The sequence below is a fragment of the Mobula birostris genome, chromosome 9 (genome assembly GCF_030028105.1).
Source record: "Mobula birostris isolate sMobBir1 chromosome 9, sMobBir1.hap1, whole genome shotgun sequence".
NCBI lineage: Eukaryota > Metazoa > Chordata > Chondrichthyes > Myliobatiformes > Myliobatidae > Mobula > Mobula birostris.
In genome coordinates, this window is record NC_092378.1 from 85,535,192 (window position 1) to 85,556,965 (window position 21,774).

The 21,774-nt window shown below is 44.1% G+C and overlaps 1 protein-coding gene across 1 annotated transcript in view; it reads right to left on the reverse strand.

Annotated features, from left to right (window-relative positions):
* Positions 1–21,774, reverse strand: part of LOC140202421 (delphilin-like) — a 366,191-nt gene that overhangs the window by 45,678 nt on the left and 298,739 nt on the right. The window contains exons 10-11 of the mRNA XM_072267289.1: positions 15,637–15,737; positions 3,071–3,185 (exon numbers count right to left, since the gene is read on the reverse strand). Of these exons, the coding sequence (XP_072123390.1) occupies positions 3,071–3,185; positions 15,637–15,737 (216 nt within the window). The remainder of the gene's footprint in view (positions 1–3,070; positions 3,186–15,636; positions 15,738–21,774) is intronic.

Genomic DNA, 21,774 nt, shown 5'->3' on the forward strand with positions numbered 1-21,774 from the left:
GTTAAGACAAATGTAGGTCCCCTACAGACAGAAACAGGTGAATTGATTATGGGGAGCAAGGACATGGCAGACAATTTGAATAATTACTTTGATTCTGTCTTCACTAAGGAGGACATAAATAATCTTCCGGAAATAGTAGGGGACAGAGGGTCTAGTGAGATGGAGGAACTGAGGGAAATACATGTTAGTAGGGAAGTGGTATTAGGTAAATTGAAGGATTAAAGGCAGATAAATCCCCAGGGCCAGATGGTCTGCATCCCAGAGTGCTTAAGGAAGTAGCCCAAGAAATAGTGGATGCATTAGTGATAATTTTTCAAAACTCTTTAGATTCTGGACTAGTTCCTGAGGATTGGAGGGTGGCTAATGTAATCCCACTTTTTAAAAAAGGGAGAGAGACCCCAGGGAATTATAGACCAGTTAGCCTAACATCAGTGGTGGGGAAACTGCTACAGTCAGTTATCAAAGATGTGATAACAGCACATTTGGAAAGCGGTGAAATCTTCGGACAAAGTCAGCATGGATTTTTGAAAGGAAAATCATGTCTGACGAATCTCATAGAATTTTTTGAGGATGTAACTAGTAGAGTGGATAGGGGAGAACCAGTGGATGTGGTATATTTGGATTTTCAAAAGGCTTTTGACAAGGTCCCACACAGGAGATTAGTGTGCAAACTTAAAGCACACTGTATTGGGGGTAAGGTATTGATGTGGATAGAGAATTGGTTGGCAGACAGGAAGCAAAGAGTGGGAATAAACGGGACCTTTTCAGAAAGGCAGGCAGTGACTAGTGGGGTATCGCAAGGCTTAGTGCTGGGACCGCAGTTGTTTACAATATATATTAATGACTTGGATGAGGGAATTAAATGCAGTATCTCCAAGTTTGCGGATGACACGAAGCTGGGCAGCAGTGTTAGCTGTGAGGAGGATGCTAAGAGGATGCAGGGTGACTTGGATGGGTTAGGTGAGTGGGCAAATTCATGGCAAATGCAACTTAATGTGGATAAATGTGAAGTTATCCACTTTGGTGGCAAAAACTGGATAACAGATTATTATCTGAATGGTGGCCAATTAGGAAAAGGGGAGGTGCAACGAGACCTGGGTGTCATTATACACCAGTCATTGAAAGTGGGCATGCAGGTACAGCAGGCGGTGAAAAAGGCGAATGGTATGCTGGCATTTATAGCAAGAGGATTCGAGTACAGGAGCGGGGAGGTACTACTGCAGTTGTACAAGGCCTTGGTGAGACCACACCTGGAGTATTGTGTGCAGTTTTGGTCCCCTAATCTGAGGAAAGACATCCTTGCCATAGAGGGAGTACAAAGGAGGTTCACCAGATTGATTCCTGGGATGGCAGAACTTTCATATGATGAAAGACTGGATGAAATAGGCTTATACTTGTTGGAATTTAGAAGATTGAGGGGGGATCTGATTGAAACGTATAAAATCCTAAAGGGATTGGACAGGCTTGATGCAGGAAGATTGTTCCCGATGTTGGGGAAGTCCAGAACGAGGGGTCACAGTTTGAGGATAAAGGGGAAGCCTTTTAGGACCGAGATTAGGAAAAACTTCTTCACACAGAGAATGGTGAATCTGTGTAATTCTCTGCCACAGGAAACAGTTGAGGCCAGTTCATTGGCTATATTTAAGAGGGAGTTAGATATGGCCCTTGTGGCTACGGGGATCAGGGGGTATGGAGGGAAGGCTGGGGTGGGGTTCTGAGTTGGATGATCAGCCATGATCATAATAAATGGTGGTGCAGGCTCGAAGGGCCGTATGGCCTACTCCTGCACCTATTTTCTATGTTTCTATGATTCGAGTACAGGAGCAGGGAGGTACTACTGCAGTTGTACAAGGCCTTGGTGAGACCACACCTGGAGTATTGTGTGCAGTTTTGTCCCCTAATCTGAAGAAAGACATCCTTGCCATAGAGGGAATACAAAGGAGGTTCACCAGATTGATTCCTGGGATGGCAGAACTTTCATATGATGAAAGACTGGATGAACTAGGCTTATACTCGTTGGAATTTAGAAGCTTGAGGGGGAATCTGATTGAAACGTATAAAATCCTAAAGGGATTGGACAGGCTAGATGCAGGAAGATTGTTCGCAATGTTGGGGAAGTCCAGAACGAGGGGCCACAGTTTGAGGATAAAGGGGAAGCCTTTTAGGACCAAGATTAGGAAAAACTTCTTCACACAGAGAGTGGTGAATCTGTGTAATTCTCTGCCCCAGGAAACAGTTGAGGCCAGTTCATTGGCTATATTTAAGAGGGAATTAGATATGGTCCTTGTGGCTAAAGGGATCAGGGGGTATGGAGGGAAGGCTGGTGCAGGGTTCTGAGTTGGATGATCAGCCATGATCATACTGAATGGCGGTGCAGGCTCGAAGGGCCGAGTGGCCTACTCCTGCACCTATTTTCTATGTTTCTATGTAAAAGTACCTCATGGGTTCCAAATACCTTGGAACGAATTAAGTCTCTGAAAAGTGTTGTGGAAATGTATTTAAGCTTCTAATACAAAGTAGCAATGTTCCCAGCCAGTTGTAGATAGCATGACATATTGCCGTTCAGCCTGGAAAAAACTAAGAGATATCATTCTACCTGAAGGAGCCATGTATCTATTTTCTGTCTTCATTGTAGTTTGGGGCGGGTATAGTATGGTTATCTGTCACGTGGATTAGGGTATGGTAACAAATGAGTCTAGTTACGTATTCTCGTTTTGTTAGTTGTTTAGTGGAGAGTGAGTTGGGGGAATGATATTTTTTTGTTGACTGCTAATTTGGACGTTATTGGAACGCTAACTAGATCACTAATTGGATCTCTATTAGAACGCTTAGTTATGCTACTTGAATGCTAATATTGCCATTAGACTGCAAATTAGACCGTTACATCATTAATTTAGTTTCATTAGTTTCTTATGACTATAAGATCATTCACGTTTGCTAGTTTTGTAATAAAGGATCAAACATACCTTTTTCGATTTGGAAATTTGTTATTTGGAAATTTGTTATTTGGAAGTACCCTAGTTTAGTCCCTTAGCAATTTTGGTTTGTTTTCAAGTAACCGCTACACTACCTGAATGACTCAGCTGTTCAGCCACTGGAGAAGTTCTGGATATGGATGGCTGCATCAGTTTCCCGGAGTAATTGGTCACTCCACGAGCCTCTATTTCAGCATAGACAGGGGATATCTGCAGAAGCAAAGTCCCACACCAGTCAGCATTGGAGAAACACACATATGGTCTTATCATAGTCTACTTAGATCTACTCGACAGCACGAATAGGCAAGTTGGAGCAAATATGTCACAGAGTACAGCCAAAGTATGACAGTGTTAGACCTTGGTACCACAAGCAGGGAAGGGTAATGATGAATGGGTAGAAGAGAGTGGTAGAGATTAGTGAAGAAGAGCATGCAAGAGATGAATAATGGAGCCATGACAGACAGCTGAGTGAGGAAAAAGGGTAAACAATAAGTGAGTGGTAGAGTAGGGTGTATAATGGGACAGTTACAAAGTATTGGGTGATAGAGACAACTGACAGGGAGTGTTGGAGTGGTTGTGTTGTGGGTGAGTGATGAAAAGCTGAATGACATGTGAATGACGAGCAATTGACTGACAGTTGATTGATGGAATAACACACATAAAATGGTGGAGGAATTCAACAAATCTGACAGCATCTGTAGAGGGGAAAAACAGACAATGGTTTCAGTTGAGACCCTTCATCAGAACTGAAAAGGAAAGGGGAAAACGCCAAAATAAGAAGGGTGGGGGGGGAGGAGGGAAGGAGTACAAGTTGACAGGAGTGAGGTAAAACCAGAGGTTGTGGAAAACATTGGTACAAATAACATCGGTAGGAAGGGTGATGAGGTTAAAGGACAGGACCCCCAGGGTTGTGACCTCAGTATTTCTGCCGTGCCATGTGCTAATGAGGCCAGAAATAAGAAGATAAGAGTTTAATAAGTGGCTAAGGAGATGGTGCAGGAGGGAGAGCTTCAGATTTTTGTTTCATTGGGCTCTCTTCCAGGGAAGGTGGGACTTGTACAGACAGAACGGTTTGCAGCTCAACTGGAAGGGGACTAATATCCTTGCAGGAAGGTTTGCTAGTGCTCTTCCAGGGGGTCTAAACTAGAGTTGCAGGTAGATGGGAACCATAGTGCCAGAGCAGATAGAGGAGTGGTTGCGGGAAAAGATGTTGTTAAGACCGTAAGATTTAGGAGCAGAATTAGGCCACTTGGCCCATCCAGTCTGCTCTGCCATTTTATCTTGGCTGATCCAATTTTCCTCTCGGCCCAAATCTCCTGTCTTGTCCCCATATCCCTTCATGCCCTGACCAATCAAGAATCTATCAACCTCTACCTTAAATATGCATAAAGACTTGGCCTCCACAGCTGCCTGTGGCAAAGAATTCCATAGATTCACCACCCTCTGGCTACAGAAATTCCACCTCATCTGTGTTCTAAAAGGACAGCCCTCTATTCTGAGGCTGTCCTCTGGTCTTAGACTCTCCCACCACAGCAAACATCTATCATGGCCTTTCAACATTCGATAGGTTTCAATGTGGTCACCCCTCATTCTTCTAAATTCCAGTGAATACAGGGCAAGAGCCATCAGACACTCTTCACATGATAAGCCGTTCAATCCTGGAATCATTTTTGTGAACTTCCTTTGAACCCTCTCCAGTTTCAGCGCATCCTTTCTAAGGGGCTCAAAACTGCTCACAATACTCCAAATGAAGCCTTACCAGTGTTTTATAAAATTTCAACATTACATCCTTGCTTTTATATTCTAGCCCTCTTGAAATGAATGCTAACATTGCATTTACCTTCCTCACCACAGACTCAACCAGCAAATTAACCTTTAGGGAATTTTGCACAAGGGCTCCCAAGTGCCTTTGCCCCTCAGTTTTTTGTATTTTCTCTCCATTTAGAGAAGTCAACCCTTTCATTTCTTCTACCAAAGTGCGTGACCATACATTTCTTGACCCTGTATTCTATCTGCCATTTCTTTACCCATTTTCCTAATCTGTCTAAGTCCTTCTGTAGCCTCTCTACTTCCTCAAAACCACCTGCCCCTCCAGCTATCTTTATATCATCTGCAAACTTTGCAACAAAACCATCAATTCCATCATCCAAACCATTGAGATTTAATGTAACAAGAATTTGTCCTAACATAGACCCCTGTGGAACACCATTAGTCACTGGCAGCCAGTCAGAAAAGGCTCTCTTTATTCTCACTCTTTGCTTCCTGCCAATCAGCTGTTGCTTTATCCATGCTAGAATCTTTCTTGTAATACCATGGGCTCATAGCTTGTTAAGCAGCCTTCTATATGGCACCTTGTCAAAGGCCTTCTGAAAATCCAAGTACACAACATCAACCGATTCTCCTTTGTCTATCCTGCTTATTACTTCTTCAAAGAATTCCAACAGATCTGTCAGGCAAGATTTTCCCTTGAGGAAACCATGGCCTATTTTATCATGTGCCTCCAAATACCCTGAGACCTCATCTTGAATAATCGACTCTGAAACTTTCCCCAACACTAAGGTCAGACTAACTGGCCTATAGTTTCCTTTGTTCTGCCTCTCTCCCTTCTAGAAGAGTGGAGTGACATATGCAATTTTCCAGTCTTTCTGAACCATTCCAGAATCTAGTGATTCTTGATAGTTCATTACAAATGCCTCCACAATCTTTTCAACCACCTCTTTCAGAACTCTGGGGTGTACCCCATGTGGTCCAGCTGACGTATCAACCATCAGACCTTTCAGTTCCCCAAGAACCTTCTCTCTAGTTAAGATAACTTCACACACTCATGTTTTTAAAAGCTTCCCAATCCACTAACTTCCCACTAATCTTTGCCGTATTATATGGCTTTTAGGTTGGCTTTGACTTTTCTTGTTAACCATGGTGATTGTCATCTTTCCTTTAGAATAATTCTTACTCTTTGGGATGTATATATCCTGTGCCTTCCGAATTGCTTCCAGAAATTCCAGCTATTGCTGCTCTGCCGTCATCCCAGCCAGTGTTCTTTTCCAATCAATTCTGGCCAGCTCCTCTCTCATGCCTCTGTAATTCCACTGTAATACTGATACACCTGACTTTAGCTTCTCCTTCTCAAGACCTCAAAGTCAGGAATCAAAAGGTTGAGCATGGTGCAACTAATGTCCTGAGCTGCATATATTTCAAAGCAAGAACTCAGAGTGTAAATCAACAATTGGAATTATGAAACTAGCCATTGGTGAAACTTGGTTGAAGGAGAGGTAGGACTGGCAGCTCTGTATTCTAGGGTTCTGTTGTTTGAGACATGATAGAGTGGGAGGGATTAAAGGGGAAGCGTTGGCATTATGAGTCAGGGAAAAGGTCACAATAGTACTCAGACATGACAGACTGGAGAGCTCGACTAATGAGGCTATATGGGTGGACTGAGTAAAGGATGACCACGTTGATGAGAGACAGCATAAAAGCAAAAAAGAGAGCATAAAGAGGTGATATATGACAGTAAGCTAGCCAATAATATAAAAGAGGATACCAAAGTGTGTGTGTGTGTGTGTGTGTGTGTGTATATATATATATATAGAGTAAATGAGAGGCCAGAGTGTATTGGCGGACAAAGAAATGACAGATGACACTAAAAAGTATTTTACGTCATTCTTCACTGTGGAAGACACCAACATATGCCAGAAATTCAAGAGTGTCGGGCCAGAAATGAGTACAGTTGTTATTACTAAGGAGAAGGTGCTTGCGAAACTGAAAGGTCTGAAGGTAGCTAAGTCACCTGAACCAGATAGACTACACCCCAGGGTACTGAAAGAGTAGCTGAAGAGATTGTGGAGGTATTAGTAATGATCTTTCAAAAATCACTAGATTCTGTAATGGTTCCAGAGGAATGGAAAATTGCAAATATCACTTCACTCTTTAAGGGTGGAAGGCAGAAGAAAGGAAATTATAGGCCAGTTAGCCTGACTTCTGTGGTTGGACCAGTCAGCATGGTTTTCTTGCCTGAAAAATCTTGCCTGACAAACCTGTTGGAATTCTTCAAAGAAATAACAGGCATGATAGAAAAAGGAGAATCAGTGGAAGTTGTTTACATGGATTTTCAGAAGGCCTTTGACAAAGTGCCACAGGTGAGGCTGCTTAACAAGAGCCAATGATATTACAGAAAAGCTATTAGCATAGATAAAAAATTTACTGACTGGCAAGAGTCAAACAGTGGCTGCCAGTGAATGGTGGTATTCTGCAGGGGTTGGCATTGGGACCACTTCTTTTCACGTCATATGTCAATGATTTGGATGATTGAACTGATGGCTTTGTGGCCAAGTTTGCAGACTATACAAAAATACTGTAGATGGAGGGACAGGGAGTCTACAGAAGGACTTAGACAAATTGGGAGAATGGGCAAAGAAGTGGCTTTCTGGCAAAGGTGTGTTTAGTAAGCGAGAGGCCTTCAAAAGTGAAATATTTGAGAATGCAGAGTTTGTAGGTTCCTGTCAGAATAAAAGGCTAATAGGTTTAGGGAGCTATTAAGGCTTGAGTTAGGAAAAAGAATAAGGTGCATACCAGGTATAGGCAGCAAGGAACAAATAAGATACTCAGGGTATTAGAAATGCAACAGAACATCTAACAGGGAAATCAGAAAGCTAGAAAAAGGCATGAGTTGCTTTAGCAGGAGAATCCCACAGATTTCTACAGATATACAGTACTGTGCAAAAGTCATAGGCACATTTATATAGCTAGGTGCCTAAGACTTTTGCACAGTACTATAGTTATGTTATGTATTGTTCTATACTGTTCTATAATGATCAATAAACCAATTATTTGGAATCAAATGACCTTGTCTGGTGTCTCAGGGATGAATGTGAATGCGCCCGCTCCACCCCACACCCCTGGTACCCCTCCTCTGCCAGTCATCCCACACCCCTCCTGCGGCACTATGCCCTTACCATTCCCAACGTCCTTTGCTCCAGCCAGATTTACAAACTTGTTCTCCACTCCACAATGACATATGCAGTACTGTTGAAAAGTCTTAGGCACCCTATGTGCCCGAGACCTTTGCACAGTACTATATATATTAAGAGCAAGAACAAGGGTCAAAATTGGCCCTCTAGAAGAATTTATTCATGGAGCCGAAAGATATGGGGGACATTTTAAATGGATGTTTTCCATTTGTATTTACTTGGAGATGGACACAGAGTCGAGAGATGAGTCAAAACCACACTGAGGTCATGGACGGTAAATGGCTTGCTACCTTGAAGCAAATTAGGGTGAATAAATCCCCAGGGCCTGATATGGTGTTCCCTCGGACCTTGTGGGACACTGCTGCAAAAATTGTCGAGGCTTTAAAAAGAAGGGTAACTTTGAAGGTATGAGACGTGAATTAGCTAAGATAGACTGGCAAATGACACTTAAAGGGTTGACGGTGGATATGCAATGGCAAGTATTTAAAGATCGCATGGATGAACTACAACAATTGTTCATCCCAGTTTGGCAAAAGAATAAATCAAGGAAGGTAGTGCACCCGTGGCTGACAAGGGAAATTAGGGATAGTATCAATTCCAAAGAAGAAGCATACAAATTAGCCAGAAAAAGTGGCTCACCTGAGGATTGGGAGAAATTCAGAGTTCAGCAGAGGAGGACAAAGGGCTTAATTAGGAAGGGGAAAAAAGATTATGAGAGAAAACTGGCAGGGAACATAAAAACTGACTGTAAAAGCTTTTATAGATATGTGAAAAGAAAAAGATTGGTTAAGACAAATGTAGGTCCCCTACAGACAGAAACAGGTGAATTGATTATGGGGAGCAAGGACAGGGCAGACCAATTACTTTGGTTCTGTCTTCATGAAGGAGGACATAAATAATCTTCCGGAAATAGTAGGGGACAGAGGGTCCAGTGAGATGGAGGAACTGAGGGAAATACATGTTAGTAGGGAAGTGGTGTTAGGTAAATTGAAGGGATTAAAGGCAGATAAATCCCCAGGGCCAGATGGTCTGCATCCCAGAGTGCTTAAGGAAGTAGCCCAAGAAATAGTGGATGCATTAGTGATAATTTTTCAAAACTCTTTAGATTCTGGACTAGTTCCTGAGGATTGGAGGGTGGCTAATGTAACCCCACTTTTTAAAAAAGGAGGGAGAGAGAAACCAGGGAATTATAGACTGGTTAGCCTCACATCAGTGGTGGGGAAACTGCTAGAATCAGTTATCAAAGATGTGATAACAGCACATTTGGAAAGCGGTGAAATCATCGGACAAAGTCAGCATGGATTTGTGAAAGGAAAATCATGTCTGACGAATCTCATAGAATTTTTTGAGGATGTAACTAGTAGAGTGGATAGGGGAGAACCAGTGGATGTGGTATATTTGGATTTTCAATAGGCTTTTGACAAGGTCCCACACAGGAGATTAGTGTGCAAACTTAAAGCACACTGTATTGGGGGTAAGGTATAGATGTGGATAGAGAACTGGTTGGCAGACAAGAAGCAAAGAGTGGGAATAAATGGGACCTTTTCAGAATGGCAGGCGGTGACTAGTGGAGTACCGCAAGGCTCAGTGCTGGGACCCCAGTTGTTTACAATATATATTAATGACTTGGATGAGGGAATTAAATGCAGCATCTCCAAGTTTGCGGATGACACAAAGCTGGGCAGCAGTGTTAGCTGTGAGGAGGATGCTAAGAGGATGCAGGGTGAGTTGGATAGGTTGGGTGAGTGGGCAAATTCATGGCAGATGCAATTTAATGTGGATAAATGTGAGGTTATCCACTTTGGTGGAAAAACAGGAAAACAGATTATTATCTGAATGGTGGCCGATTAGGAAAAGGGGAGGTGCAACGAGACCTGGGTGTCATTATACGCCAGTCATTGAAAGTGGGCATGCAGGTACAGCAGGCAGTGAAAAAGGCGAATGGTATGCTGGCACTTATAGCAAGAGGATTCGAGTACAGGAGCAGGGAGGTACTACTGCAGTTGTACAAGGCCTTGGTGAGACCACACCTGGAGTATTGTGTGCAGTTTTGGTCCCCTAATCTGAGGAAAGACATCCTTGCCATAGAGGGAGTACAAAGGAGGTTCACCAGATTGATTCCTAGGATGGCAGGACTTTCATATGATGAAAGACTGGATGAACTAGGCTTGTACTCGTTGGAATTTAGAAGATTGAGGGGGGATCTGATTGAAACGTATAAAATCCTAAAGGGATTGGACAGGTTAGATGCAGGAAGATTGTTCCCGATGTTGGGGAAGTCCAGAACGAGGAGTCACAGTTTGAGGATAAAGGGGGAGCCTTTTAGAACCGAGATGAGCAGAAACTTCTTCACACAGAGAGTGGTGAATCTGTGGAATTCTCTGCCACAGGAAACAGTTGAGGCCAGTTCATTGGCTATATTTAAGAGGGAGTTAGATATGGCCCTTGTGGCTAAAGGGATCAGGGGGCATGGAGGGAAGGCCGGTACAGGGTTCTGAGTTGGATGATCAGCCATGATCATACTGAATGGCGGTGCAGGCTCAAAGGGCCGAATGGCCTACTCCTGCACCTATTTTCTGTGTTTCTATGTTTCTAGCAGAGGTATTTAAACTGTCCTTATCTGTGGGTGAGGTGCAGAGGATTGGAGAACAGCTGATGTTGTTCCAGTGCTTAAGGGCTCTAAGAGTAAGCTGGGAAACTATAGGCAGTAAGTCCGACTTAGGAAAGGCTCTAAGAATAAGATAGGAAATTAAAGGCCAGTGAGCCTGACATCAGAGGTGGGCAAGATATTGGAATATATTCTGTGGGGCCAGATATGTTCGTATTTGGATAGACAGAGGGACTGATTAGGCTTTGTGTCTAATGAATCCCAATGAGATTTTCAAATAAGTTACCAGGAAAGTTGATGAAAGAAAGGCAGTGGATATTGTCTACATGGCCTTCAGCAGGGCCTTTGACATAGTTCCTTCTGAGAGGTTGGTCAAGAAGTTTCAGTCACTAGGCATCTAGGAAGAGGTTGTAAATTGGATTTGACATTGGCTTCATGAGAGAAGCCAGAGTGTGGTAGTAGAGGTTTGCCTCTCTAACTGAAGTGCCTAGGGATCTGTGCTGTGTCTGTTGTTGCTTGGCATAATTGGATCAGCCAATTTGCAGATGACACCAAGATTGGGGCATAGAGTGGACAGCGAGGAAGACCATTAAAGCTTGCAGCGGGATCTGGACCAGCTGGAAAAATGTGCTGAAAAATGGCAGATGGAATTTAATGCAGAAAAGTGTGAGGTACAGTATTGTACTTTGGGAGGTAAGACTTACACAGCAAATGGTAGAGCACTGAAGACTGCAGTAGAACACAGGAATCTCTGAATTTATATCTATAATTCTTTGAAAGTGGCATCATAGGTAGATAGGGTTATAAAGAGAGCTTTTGGTACATTGGCCTTCATAAATTAAAAGTTTTAAGTACAGGAATTGGGATGTTATGTTACAGATGTACAAGATGTTATCGAGGCCAGATATGTAGTATTGTGTTATGCACTGGGCACCTAGTTACAGCAAAGATATCAATGAGATTGAAAGAGTGTGGAGAAAATTTACAAGGATGAGGGATATTTGACAGGTATATAAAATTATGAGGGGTATAGAAAGTGTAAATGCAAGCAGGCTGAGGTTGGATGAGACTAGAACTAGAGATCATGGATTAAGGGTGAAAGATGAAAGGTTAAAGGGGAACATGAGGGGGGAACTTCTTCACTCGGCAGGTGGAATGAGCTGCCAGTGGAAATGGTGGATGCAGGATTAATTTCAACACTTAAGAGAGGTTTGGATAAGTACATGGATGGCAGGGTTATGGAGGGCTATGGTCAGGGTGTAGGTCAATGGGACTAGGCAGAATAATAGTTTGGCACAGAATAGGTGGCCCCAAGGGGCAATTTCAATGCTGTAGTTTCTATAACTCTAGGGACAGATTTGGGGTTGGTGGGTGTTGAGGAATGGGGAAATGAAGTAGCTGGGAGCGGGTAACTGAAAGAGGTAAAGTGCTGAAGAAGAAGGAGGAATTTAATAGGAGAGGACAGTACATCATGGAAGAAAGGGAAGGAGGAGAAGAACCAAGGGGAGGTGATAGCTGATGAAGAGAAGAGGGTGAAAAGATAATCAGAATGGGGATTCGAATTTGAGAGAAGTGGGAAGGGGAAGTAATTACCAAAAGTTAGAGAAATTGATGTTCATACCACTAGGTTGTAAGCTACCAGGCAGAATATTGCTCCCCCAGCCTGAGTTTGGCCTCATTATGCCAGTGGAGGAGGCCATGTAGAGACAAGCCAGAATGGGAATGGTGTGTCGACTTGGAGTAGCTACTAGGAGACTCTGCCTTTTGTGTGGACAGAGGGGAGATACTTGACAAAGCAATCCTCCTAATCTGCATATTGGTGTCACAAATATACAGGAGTCTGCACTGGGAGCACCAGATACAATGGACATGCTATTGTATCCTCAAAAGACCCACAGGTGAAATGTCACCTCATCCAGAAGGACTGACTGGGGCTCTGAAAGGTGGTGAGGGAAGAGGTGCAGGGGCAGGTGTAGCACTTAACACGCGTGCAGAGGTAAGTGCCAGGAGGGAGATCAGTGGAGAGGGATGAGTGGACAAAGGGAAAGTTGATGAAATTGTCTTGCCCAGCATGGCTGCAGGAAGTAGCACCAATGTAACCATAAATGTAGCAGAGGAAGTGTTGGGGATTGTAACCAATGATGGAGAAGGGTGAATGACAGGTAAGTGAAGGAAAATGAGCAGTGAGAGGTAAGTAGGTGATAGACTCGAGTGAAGAATGATGAGTGAAAGAATATAACATAGGGATGCTGTGGGGAGGTGGTGGTCTGAGTGTGAAAATAAACTAAGGGAACTGGAAGAGTGAGCAGTAACTGGATGAAATATAGGATAGGGTCTACGATTAATAAAACTGTGGTTTAAATAAATGATAAAGAAGGTGGATAGATGGAAGAGGTAAGTGACAGGAAAGAGTGAATTCAAGATGCAGACAGAAAATGGCAAGCACAAAGGAGGATTGAAACACAAGACCAAGCTAAAGGCAAGGATGAACAACTGAGGATATGAAGTGTAGATGGGAGAGACAAGTGATATAGATAGAGAAAGACGCAAATATGAGGAAATCTGCAGATGCTGGAAATTCAAGCAACACACAAAAAATGCTGGCGGAACGCTGCAGGCCAGGCAGCATCTATAGGAAGAGGTACAGTCGACGTTTCAGGCTGAGACCCTTCGTCAGGACTAACTGAAAGAAGAGTTAGTAAGAGATTTGAAAGTGGGAGTGGGAGGGGGAGGGGGAGATACAAAATGATAGGAGAAGACAGGAAGGGGAGGGATGGAGCCAAGAGCTGGAAAGTTGATTGGCAAAAGGGATACGAGCTGGAAAACAGAGAGGATCATGGGACGGGAGGCCTAGGAAGAAAGAAAGGGGGAGGGGAGCACCAGAGGAAGATGGAGAGCAGGCAAGGAGTTATGCTGAGAGGGACAGAGAGAGAAAAAAAGAGAGGAAAAAAAAGGAAAAATAAAAAATAATAAATAAATAAATAAAAGGTGGGGTGAGAACGGGAGGAGGGGCATTAACGGAAGTTATAGAAGTCAACGTTCATGCTATCAGGTTGGAGGCTACCCAGACAGAACGTAAGGTGGTGTTCCTCCAACCTGAGTGTGACTTCATCTTGAGAGTAGAGGAAGCCATGGATAGACATATCAGAATGGGAAAGAGTGGTGGAATTAAAATGTGTGGCCATTGGGAGATCCTGCTTTCTCTGGTGGACAGAGCGTAGATGTTCAGCGAAACGGTCTCCCAGTCTGCATCGGGTCTCACCAATATATAGAAGGCCGCACCAGACGAGGTATATCACACCAGCAGACTCACAGGTGAAGTGTCGCCTCACCTGGAAGGACTGTCTGGGGCCCTGAATGGTGGTGAGGGAGGATGTGTAAGGGCATGTGTAGCACTTGTTCCGCTTACAAGAATAAGTGCCAGGAGGGAGATCGGTGGGAAGGGATGGGGGGGAACGAATGGACAAGGGAGTTGTGTAGGGAGCGATCCCTGCAGAAAGCAGAAGGGAGGGGGGGGAGGGAAAGATGTGCTTGGTGGTGGGATCCTGTTGGAGATGGCGGAAGTTACGGAGAATTATATGTTGGACCCGGAGGCTGGCGGGGTGGTAGGTGAGGACAAGGGGAACCCTTTCCTTAGTGGGGTGGCGGGAGGATGGGGTGAAAGCAGATGTGTGTGAAATGGGAGAGATGCATTTGAGAGCAGAATTGATGGTGGAGGAAGGGAAGCCCCTTTTTTTACCTATCACCCCACCAGCCTCCAGGTCCAACATATAATACTCTGTTACTTTCGCCACCTCCAACGAGATCCCACCACCAAGCACATCTTTCCCTCCCCCCTCTTTCTGCTATCCACAGGGATCGCTCACTATGCGACTCCCTTGTCCATTCGTCCCCCCCATCCCTTCCCACCGATCTCCCTCCCGGCACTTATCCTTGTAAGCGTAACAAGTGCTACACATGCCCTTACACATCTTCCCTCACCACCATTCAGGGCCCCAGACACTCATTTCAGGTCAGGCGACACTTCACCTGTGAGTCGGCTGGGGTGATATACTGCGTCCGGTGCTCCCGATGCAGCCTTCTATATATTGGTGAGACCTGACGCAGACTGGGAGACCGTTTCACTGAACATCTACGCTCTGCCCACCAGAGAAAGCAGGATCTCCCAGTGGCCACACATTTTAACTCCACATCTCATTCCCATTCTGATATGTCAATCCATGGCTTCCTCTACTGTCAAGATGAAGTCACACTCAGGTTGGAGGAACACCACCTTATATTCCAGCTGGATAGCCTCCAACCTGATGGCATGAACACTGTCTTCTCTAACTTCCGTTAATGCCCCTCCTCCCGTTCTCACACCACCCTTTATTTATTTATCTATCTATCTCCTTTTTTTCTCTTTTTTTCTCTCTCTGTCCCTCTCACAATCACTCTTTGCCTGCTCTCCATTTTCCTCTGGTGCTCCCCTCCCCCTTCCAATCTCCCTAGGCCTCCTGTTCCATGATCCTCTCCCTTCTCCAGTTTCATATCCCTTTTGCCAATCAACTTTCCAGCTTTTAGCTCCATCCCTCCCCCTCCTGTCTTCTCCCATCATTTTGGATCTCCCCCTCCCCCTCCCACTTTCAAATCTCTTACTATCTCTTCTTTCAGTTAGTCCTGACGAAGGGTCTCGGCCTGAAACATCGACTGTACCTCTTCCTATAGATGCTGCCTGGCCTGCTGCGTTCCACCAGCGTTTTTGAAAATGAAGAGACATAAGACCATTAGATATAAGAGCAGAATTAGGCTATTTGGCCCATCGAGTCCACTCTGCCACTTCATTATGGCTGATCCATTTCCCTCTCAGCCACAATCTCCTGTCTTCTCCCCATAACCCTTTATCTTCTGACTAATCAAGAATCTATCAACCTCTGCCTTAAATATATCCAATGACCTGGCCTCCATGGCAACAAGTTCTACAGATTACAGTTTTGTGTGTGTTGCTTAGATAGAGAAAGATATGGGAATCATTGGGAGGCAGGTGTGACCTGAGAAATACATCACAAGGATATGGCTGAAAATGCATTAGACCATAACCACTCACGTTTCTCAAGTTAGGCGTTTCCGGTAGAGATGTGCCATCTCCTGATTGTCGCTCCGCAGGAGTTAGGTGTGTATGAACATCGGGTGCATTCTCTGGGCCTCCTGCATAAAACAGGTATGTAAATCTGGTAAGGCACTTGGAAAGGGTTATAGCAAGTTACATTACAAGGTTTGCATTGAAGTATGTGGGGTTTATCAGTGGGAAATTTACGCGGTAAGGTTTAGTTCCAGAGAATTGAGCATTAAATCCAGAATGGCATTCAACTGCAGTACATAGGGAATGTAGAGATGCTGGCTTTGGATATGACATTAAAGTGAGATAATCTTAGCTCTCAACTGAGTGTAAAAGATTTGCTACATTAAACAAACAGATGTCTGCAGAACTCTAAGGTGTCAGGAACATCAACATAAGCCTGACTTTATTGATAACAATCATTGCCAAACAAACCCCTAAAAATCTCTCAAGGCCTTGAATGAACCTCCCAGTGGCCCCTGAAAAATTTAGAGACCCAGATTTGTACTGGCAGGTAATAGGAACTGGTGCTTTACAAAGTCTCTTGAATTCCTCCATAAATTGCTTTTATGGTTGACTGCCAAGGTATATATTTCTTCTTGAAATGAACAGTGATGCATTCTTCTCTTAACATAAATCAGTTTAATTGCTAAATCTTGGGAGAGGCTGACAGGACTCAAATGGCGTGTTCTCATTAAACAATGTACTTTTTATCAAATTCACTGTAATTCAGAAATTCAACCCCATGCCTGACTTCAGACATGGACTAGAAAATAATCCTGTTTCCTGAAGTAACAAACTGAATCACAAACAGAACAAACATTAATGCAACACACACAAAATGCTGGAGGAACTCAGCAGGACAGGCAGCGTCTATGGGGAGAAAAGTACAGTTGACATTTTGGGCCGAGACCCTTCAGCAGGACTAGAGTAAAAAAGGTGAGGAGTCAGAGTTAGAAGGTGGGGGGAGGGGAGGAAGAAACACAAGGTGACAGGTGAAATTGGAAGACGAAGGAGTGAAGTAAAGAGCTGGGAAGTTCATTGGTGAAATAGATACAGGGTTGGAGAAGGAGGAATCTAGTAGGAGAGGACAGAGAACATGGAATGAGAAAAAGGGGGAGGAGCACCAGAGGAAGTCAATGGGCAGGCAAGGAGATAAAGTGAAAAGGGAAAAGAGGATGGGGAATAAAAAAGGGGGGGGGGGAGTTTGAGAAATCAATGTTCATAACATTAGATTGGAGGCTTCGCAGACAGAATATAAGGTGTTGCTCCTTCAATTTGAGTGCATCCACAACGCGACAATAGAGGAGGTATGTTATATGCGTGTTATAGGGGGAATGGGAAGTGGAATTAAAATGAGTGGCCAATGGAAGGTCCCGCTTTTCCTGGCCAACAGAACGTGGGTGCTCAATGAAGGGTCTCCCAATCTATGTCAAGTCTCACCAATATACCGAGAGCACTGGGTGCAATAGGTGACGCCAAAAGACCCACAGGTGAAGTGTCACCTCACCTGAAAGGACTGTTTGAGGTCCTGAATGAGAGAGAGAGAGAGAGAGAGAGAGAGAGAGAGAGAGAGAGGTGGGGCAGGTGTGGCACTTGTTCTGCTTGCAAGGTTAAGTGCCAGGAGGGAGATTAGTGGGGTGGGGGAACAAATGGACAAGGGAGTCGCATAGGGAGCGATCCCTGCGGAAAGTAGAAAGTTGGGGGGGGGGGATAGATGTGCTTGATGGTGGGATTCCATTGGAGATGGCGGAAGTTATGGACAATTATATGCTGGACATGGAGGCTAGTGGGGTGGTAGGGGAGGTCAAGAGGAACTCTATCCCTGGTGGGGTGTTGGGAGGATGGGGTGAGGGTGGACGTGCATGAAATGGAAGAGATGGGGTTGAGGGTAGCGTTGATGGTGAAGGAAGAGGAGCCCCTTTCTTTAAAAAAAAGAGGCTATCTCCTTAGTTCTAGAATGAAAAGCCTCATCCCGAGAACAGATGTGACAGAGACAGTGGAATTGAGAGAAGGGGATGGTGTTTATACAAGTAAATCTTTCACTAATCAACTTCCCAGCTCTTTACTTCACCCCTCCAACCCCTCCCAGTTTCACTTATCACTTTGAGTTTCTTCCTGCCCCTCACCCCACTATCTAACTCTGACTCCTCATCTTTTTTCTCCAGTCCTGAAGAAGGGTCTTGGCCTGAAACATCGACTGGACTCTTTTCCATAGAAGCTACCTGGTCTGCTGAGTTCCTCCAGCATTTTGTGTGTGTTGCTTGGATTTCCAGCATCTGCAAATTTCTCTTGTTTGTGAACATTAATGCAGTTAATAATAAATCAAACCAAATACACAGGGTTAGAAATCATATATCACATAAAAATGTACATAATACAGCAGCTACTTAAAAGGACTGCCTCCAGCAACCAAATTGTATTTCACACAAGGCTGTACGACATCTTGTGCTACTTTGTTAGCCAGAGGCTATTCCATTAAAAGTTCTGGCAGCGTTAGTGGAGGAAATCAACTGATTCCCAGGGAAGAGTTGGGAAGGTGAAGTGATGGGGTAGAGAGTACGTAGGTGGGGTAGTTGGATGAATCACACTCAAATGAAGTGGGAGAGAAAAGAGGCAATTCCTGTTCTCAAAGAAAAGGTCAAAAGTCACGATTACTCAAAATCAAAATCAAAGAAAATCTGACAGTTTTGTAAGTACATAAAAAGCTGGTTAGCCTCAGGCACATTACAGATATAAAAGGTAATTACCTGTAGAATAAAAAGTTCTCAATGGATACAGAGCTGTCTTCTTTACGAAAGAGAATACAATGCTGATGTTGTAGTCATGGTAAAATGCTTGGAATATTGGATAGGATTAGCATTGTAATTAAAGTACTAAAGGGTTCAGAGTCTTTGACGGTGGATTCAGGCCCAGAGTCTTTACGATAAATGATATGATACTAGATATGAGAAGGAACAGGAAGACCTGGGCATCTTTGTCCATGGATCTTTAAAGCTATCAGAATAGGTACTTAAAGCTGTTGAAAGTAAGTATATAGAATGCTTTTCTTCATTTGTGGACTCACTTTACACCGCACGCTGTCGGAGTAGTGCTGCCAGGACACGACCCAGCCAACACACTTTTCGTCCCTCTTCCCTCCGGGAGAAGGTTCAGGAGCTTGAAGACTCATACGGCCAGATTTGGGAACAGCTTCTTTCCAACTGTGATAAGACTGCTGAACGGATCCTGACCCGGATCTGGGCCGTACCCTCCAAATATCCGGACGGGCCTCTCGGTTTTTTTTGCACTACCTTACTTCCCATTTTTCTATTTTCTATTTATGACTTATAATTTAAATTTTTAATATTTACTAATTTTAACTATTTTTAATATTTACAATATTTAATATTTGTAATCCAGGGAGTGTGAAGTGCAGAATCAAATATTGCTGTGATGATTGTACCTTCTAGCACCAATTGTTTGGCGACAATAAAGTATAAAGTATAAACTATAAAGTATAAAGTATTCCACTGTTATTAGATACATGAAGTGACCCCTTGACCTCACTACCTACCTTCATATGATCTTGCACTTTATCAACATTGCCATTTTACATAGTCATAGAATACATCAGCACAGAGCAAGCCCTTCAGCCTACTTAGTCTGCTCTGAACTATTATTCTGCCTAGTCCTATCACCCTGCACCTGGACCATAGACCTCCAACACCCCTCCCATCCATATACTTATCCAAAGTTCTCTTGAATGAATAACTAAATAAATAGGTATTGAGATCGAACTTGCATCCATCACTTCTGCTGGTAACTTGTTCCACACTCTCACCACCCTCTGGGTGAAGAAGTTCCTTCTCATGTTCCCCACAAACATTTTGATAGCTTCTACACTTTATTGTTTTACCTTATTCTAGCTCAAAAAACTGTAAATGATTTGATCTATACAAACAGTATGCAACACAAGCTTTTCACTGTATCTTGGTATATGAGACAATAATAAACCAATACCCACACCAGTTTTAGATAACCATCCTTGCCTACCTGTGTTAGAGCTGCCAGTAATATAACACAGTGCAACACACACAAACTGCTGGAGGATGTCAGTGAATCAGGCAGCATCTATGGAAATGAATAAATAGTCAATGTTTCAGCTGATACCCTGAAGAAGGGCTGAGTCCTGATGGTAAGAGTTCGGCATGGACTAGAAGGGCCGAGATGGCCTGTTTCCATGCTGTAATTGTTATATGGTATCTCAGCCTGAAATGTTTATTCATTTCTAGATTTGCTGCCTGACCTGTTGGGTTCCTCCAGCATTTTGTGTGTGTTGCTCTAGATTTCCAGCCATATTTCCATCATCTGCCTTTGTCACAACCATGAACTATGCTGCAGGGTCTACATGCCCCCACAGGCCGGTTGCACAGGAAATTCAGCAATTGCCCTCATGAATATGCACATGTCAGCTAATTATTATTTCATTATGTCTGTATTTAACTCCCTTCTTTTTGTTGTAGCGCTTGTCAAGACTTGAGCAAAGCACAACAACGTTACACTGCCTGCTTGCATTTGGCCTTGCCTGAGAAAGTGGGCTATCGAGTCAACGGACGCTGAAGACTGGCAGTATTTGTTTTATACTTAGATATTCCTTTCAGCTGTGATGTTGGCATCTAGTTTTCCACTTGAGAGCTTTAGTTAACAGCCCTGTTGCCTAGCATTTATTGTGTTCTTTTTCCTTAAAATATCATTCACATTAAAGTCTATGAACAATCGACCCACTTCAGTGCCTCTCTCTCTCTCCCTCTCTCCCCCCCCCCCCAACCTCACTTGGGCCATACTGATAGCAAGTCTTGGCCACACACAGATGGACCCCGCAGAGAGACAGCAGCTGACCTTAGCCCTGAGGTTCATTGACAAGCTACAGGCAATTGAATCTATTCTGAGTGAAGTTACTGAAGCAATGAGGCAAATAATCTTGTGCTGACAAGCCCAGTCTCATCTGGAAGAACAGGTATCATCCCTCACAGCAACTGTTCAGCAGCTCACTGCAGACAATTAGAGTCAGGTGTCTGCGATTTTCCCTCTCACAGCCGCTGTCCATAAACTCACTGCAGACAGCCAGTGTCAGCTGACAGCAATTAATGTTCTTGCCAATGCAATTCAGCAGCCTCTGGCCACCTCAATCCCACTCCCAGCATCTCGCAGGACTTCCTTTTCTGCTGCCCCAACAACCTCTGCCACTACTGCTCCCACTCCCGCACCCAGTCTGGAACTGACACTTGTTTTCAGACCACTGCAGACTCCTACATCCATACAGGAACCAAGTATTCTACCACTGGGCAGATACTCTGGTGATCCCAATGGCAGCAGGAATTTTATTACAAATTGTGAGCTGACATTCCAAGCCCAGCCTGGTCGTTTTGGTGATGATGCACGAAAATTGGCATACCTGGTCAATTTCCTAGGTGGACCTGCACTCAGGCTGTTCAAAGCCTTACAGGAGCAAGGATACCCTATAGCCCAGTCATTCCAGTATTTCACTTGCAGAGTTAAGGAGGGCTTTTGACCTTCCAGTATGGGGCCAGGAGCTGCTCACCGACTCCTGGACCTATGCCAAGACTGAGTGAGGGTCTATGCAGTCAAATTCTGCACACTTGCAGTAAAGATGGGATGGAATGAGAGATGCCTCATCACTGCCTTCCAGCATGAACTGAATGCAGGGGCCCGGCACGAGATTGCTGTCCGTGATGAGCAGGATAGCCTAGATGATCTGATTAACCTGGCTATTTGAGTTGACAACTGGGTAACTGAGTGCCACAGGGAAAAAAATGTCTCAAACTTCTTATGTGTCATCTAATCACAGTCTTTCCTCGTCCTCTCCCTCATCACCCAGGAGGAGCCTATGCAAGTGGGATGCATACACCTGTCTCAGGAGGAATAACAGTGGCACAGGAGAATAGATTCCAGCCTCTGTTGTGGTGATCCAAGGCACTTTCAGGTAGCATGTCCCCAGTGTCTGGTAAAACAGGATACCCATTAGCAGGGACAGGTTGGTTTTCTCTACAATCAGTTTCCCCCTATTGTGTAATGCTCACAGCTTCTTTATTGTGGGGTCTCAGGCCCATGAACTTCATTATC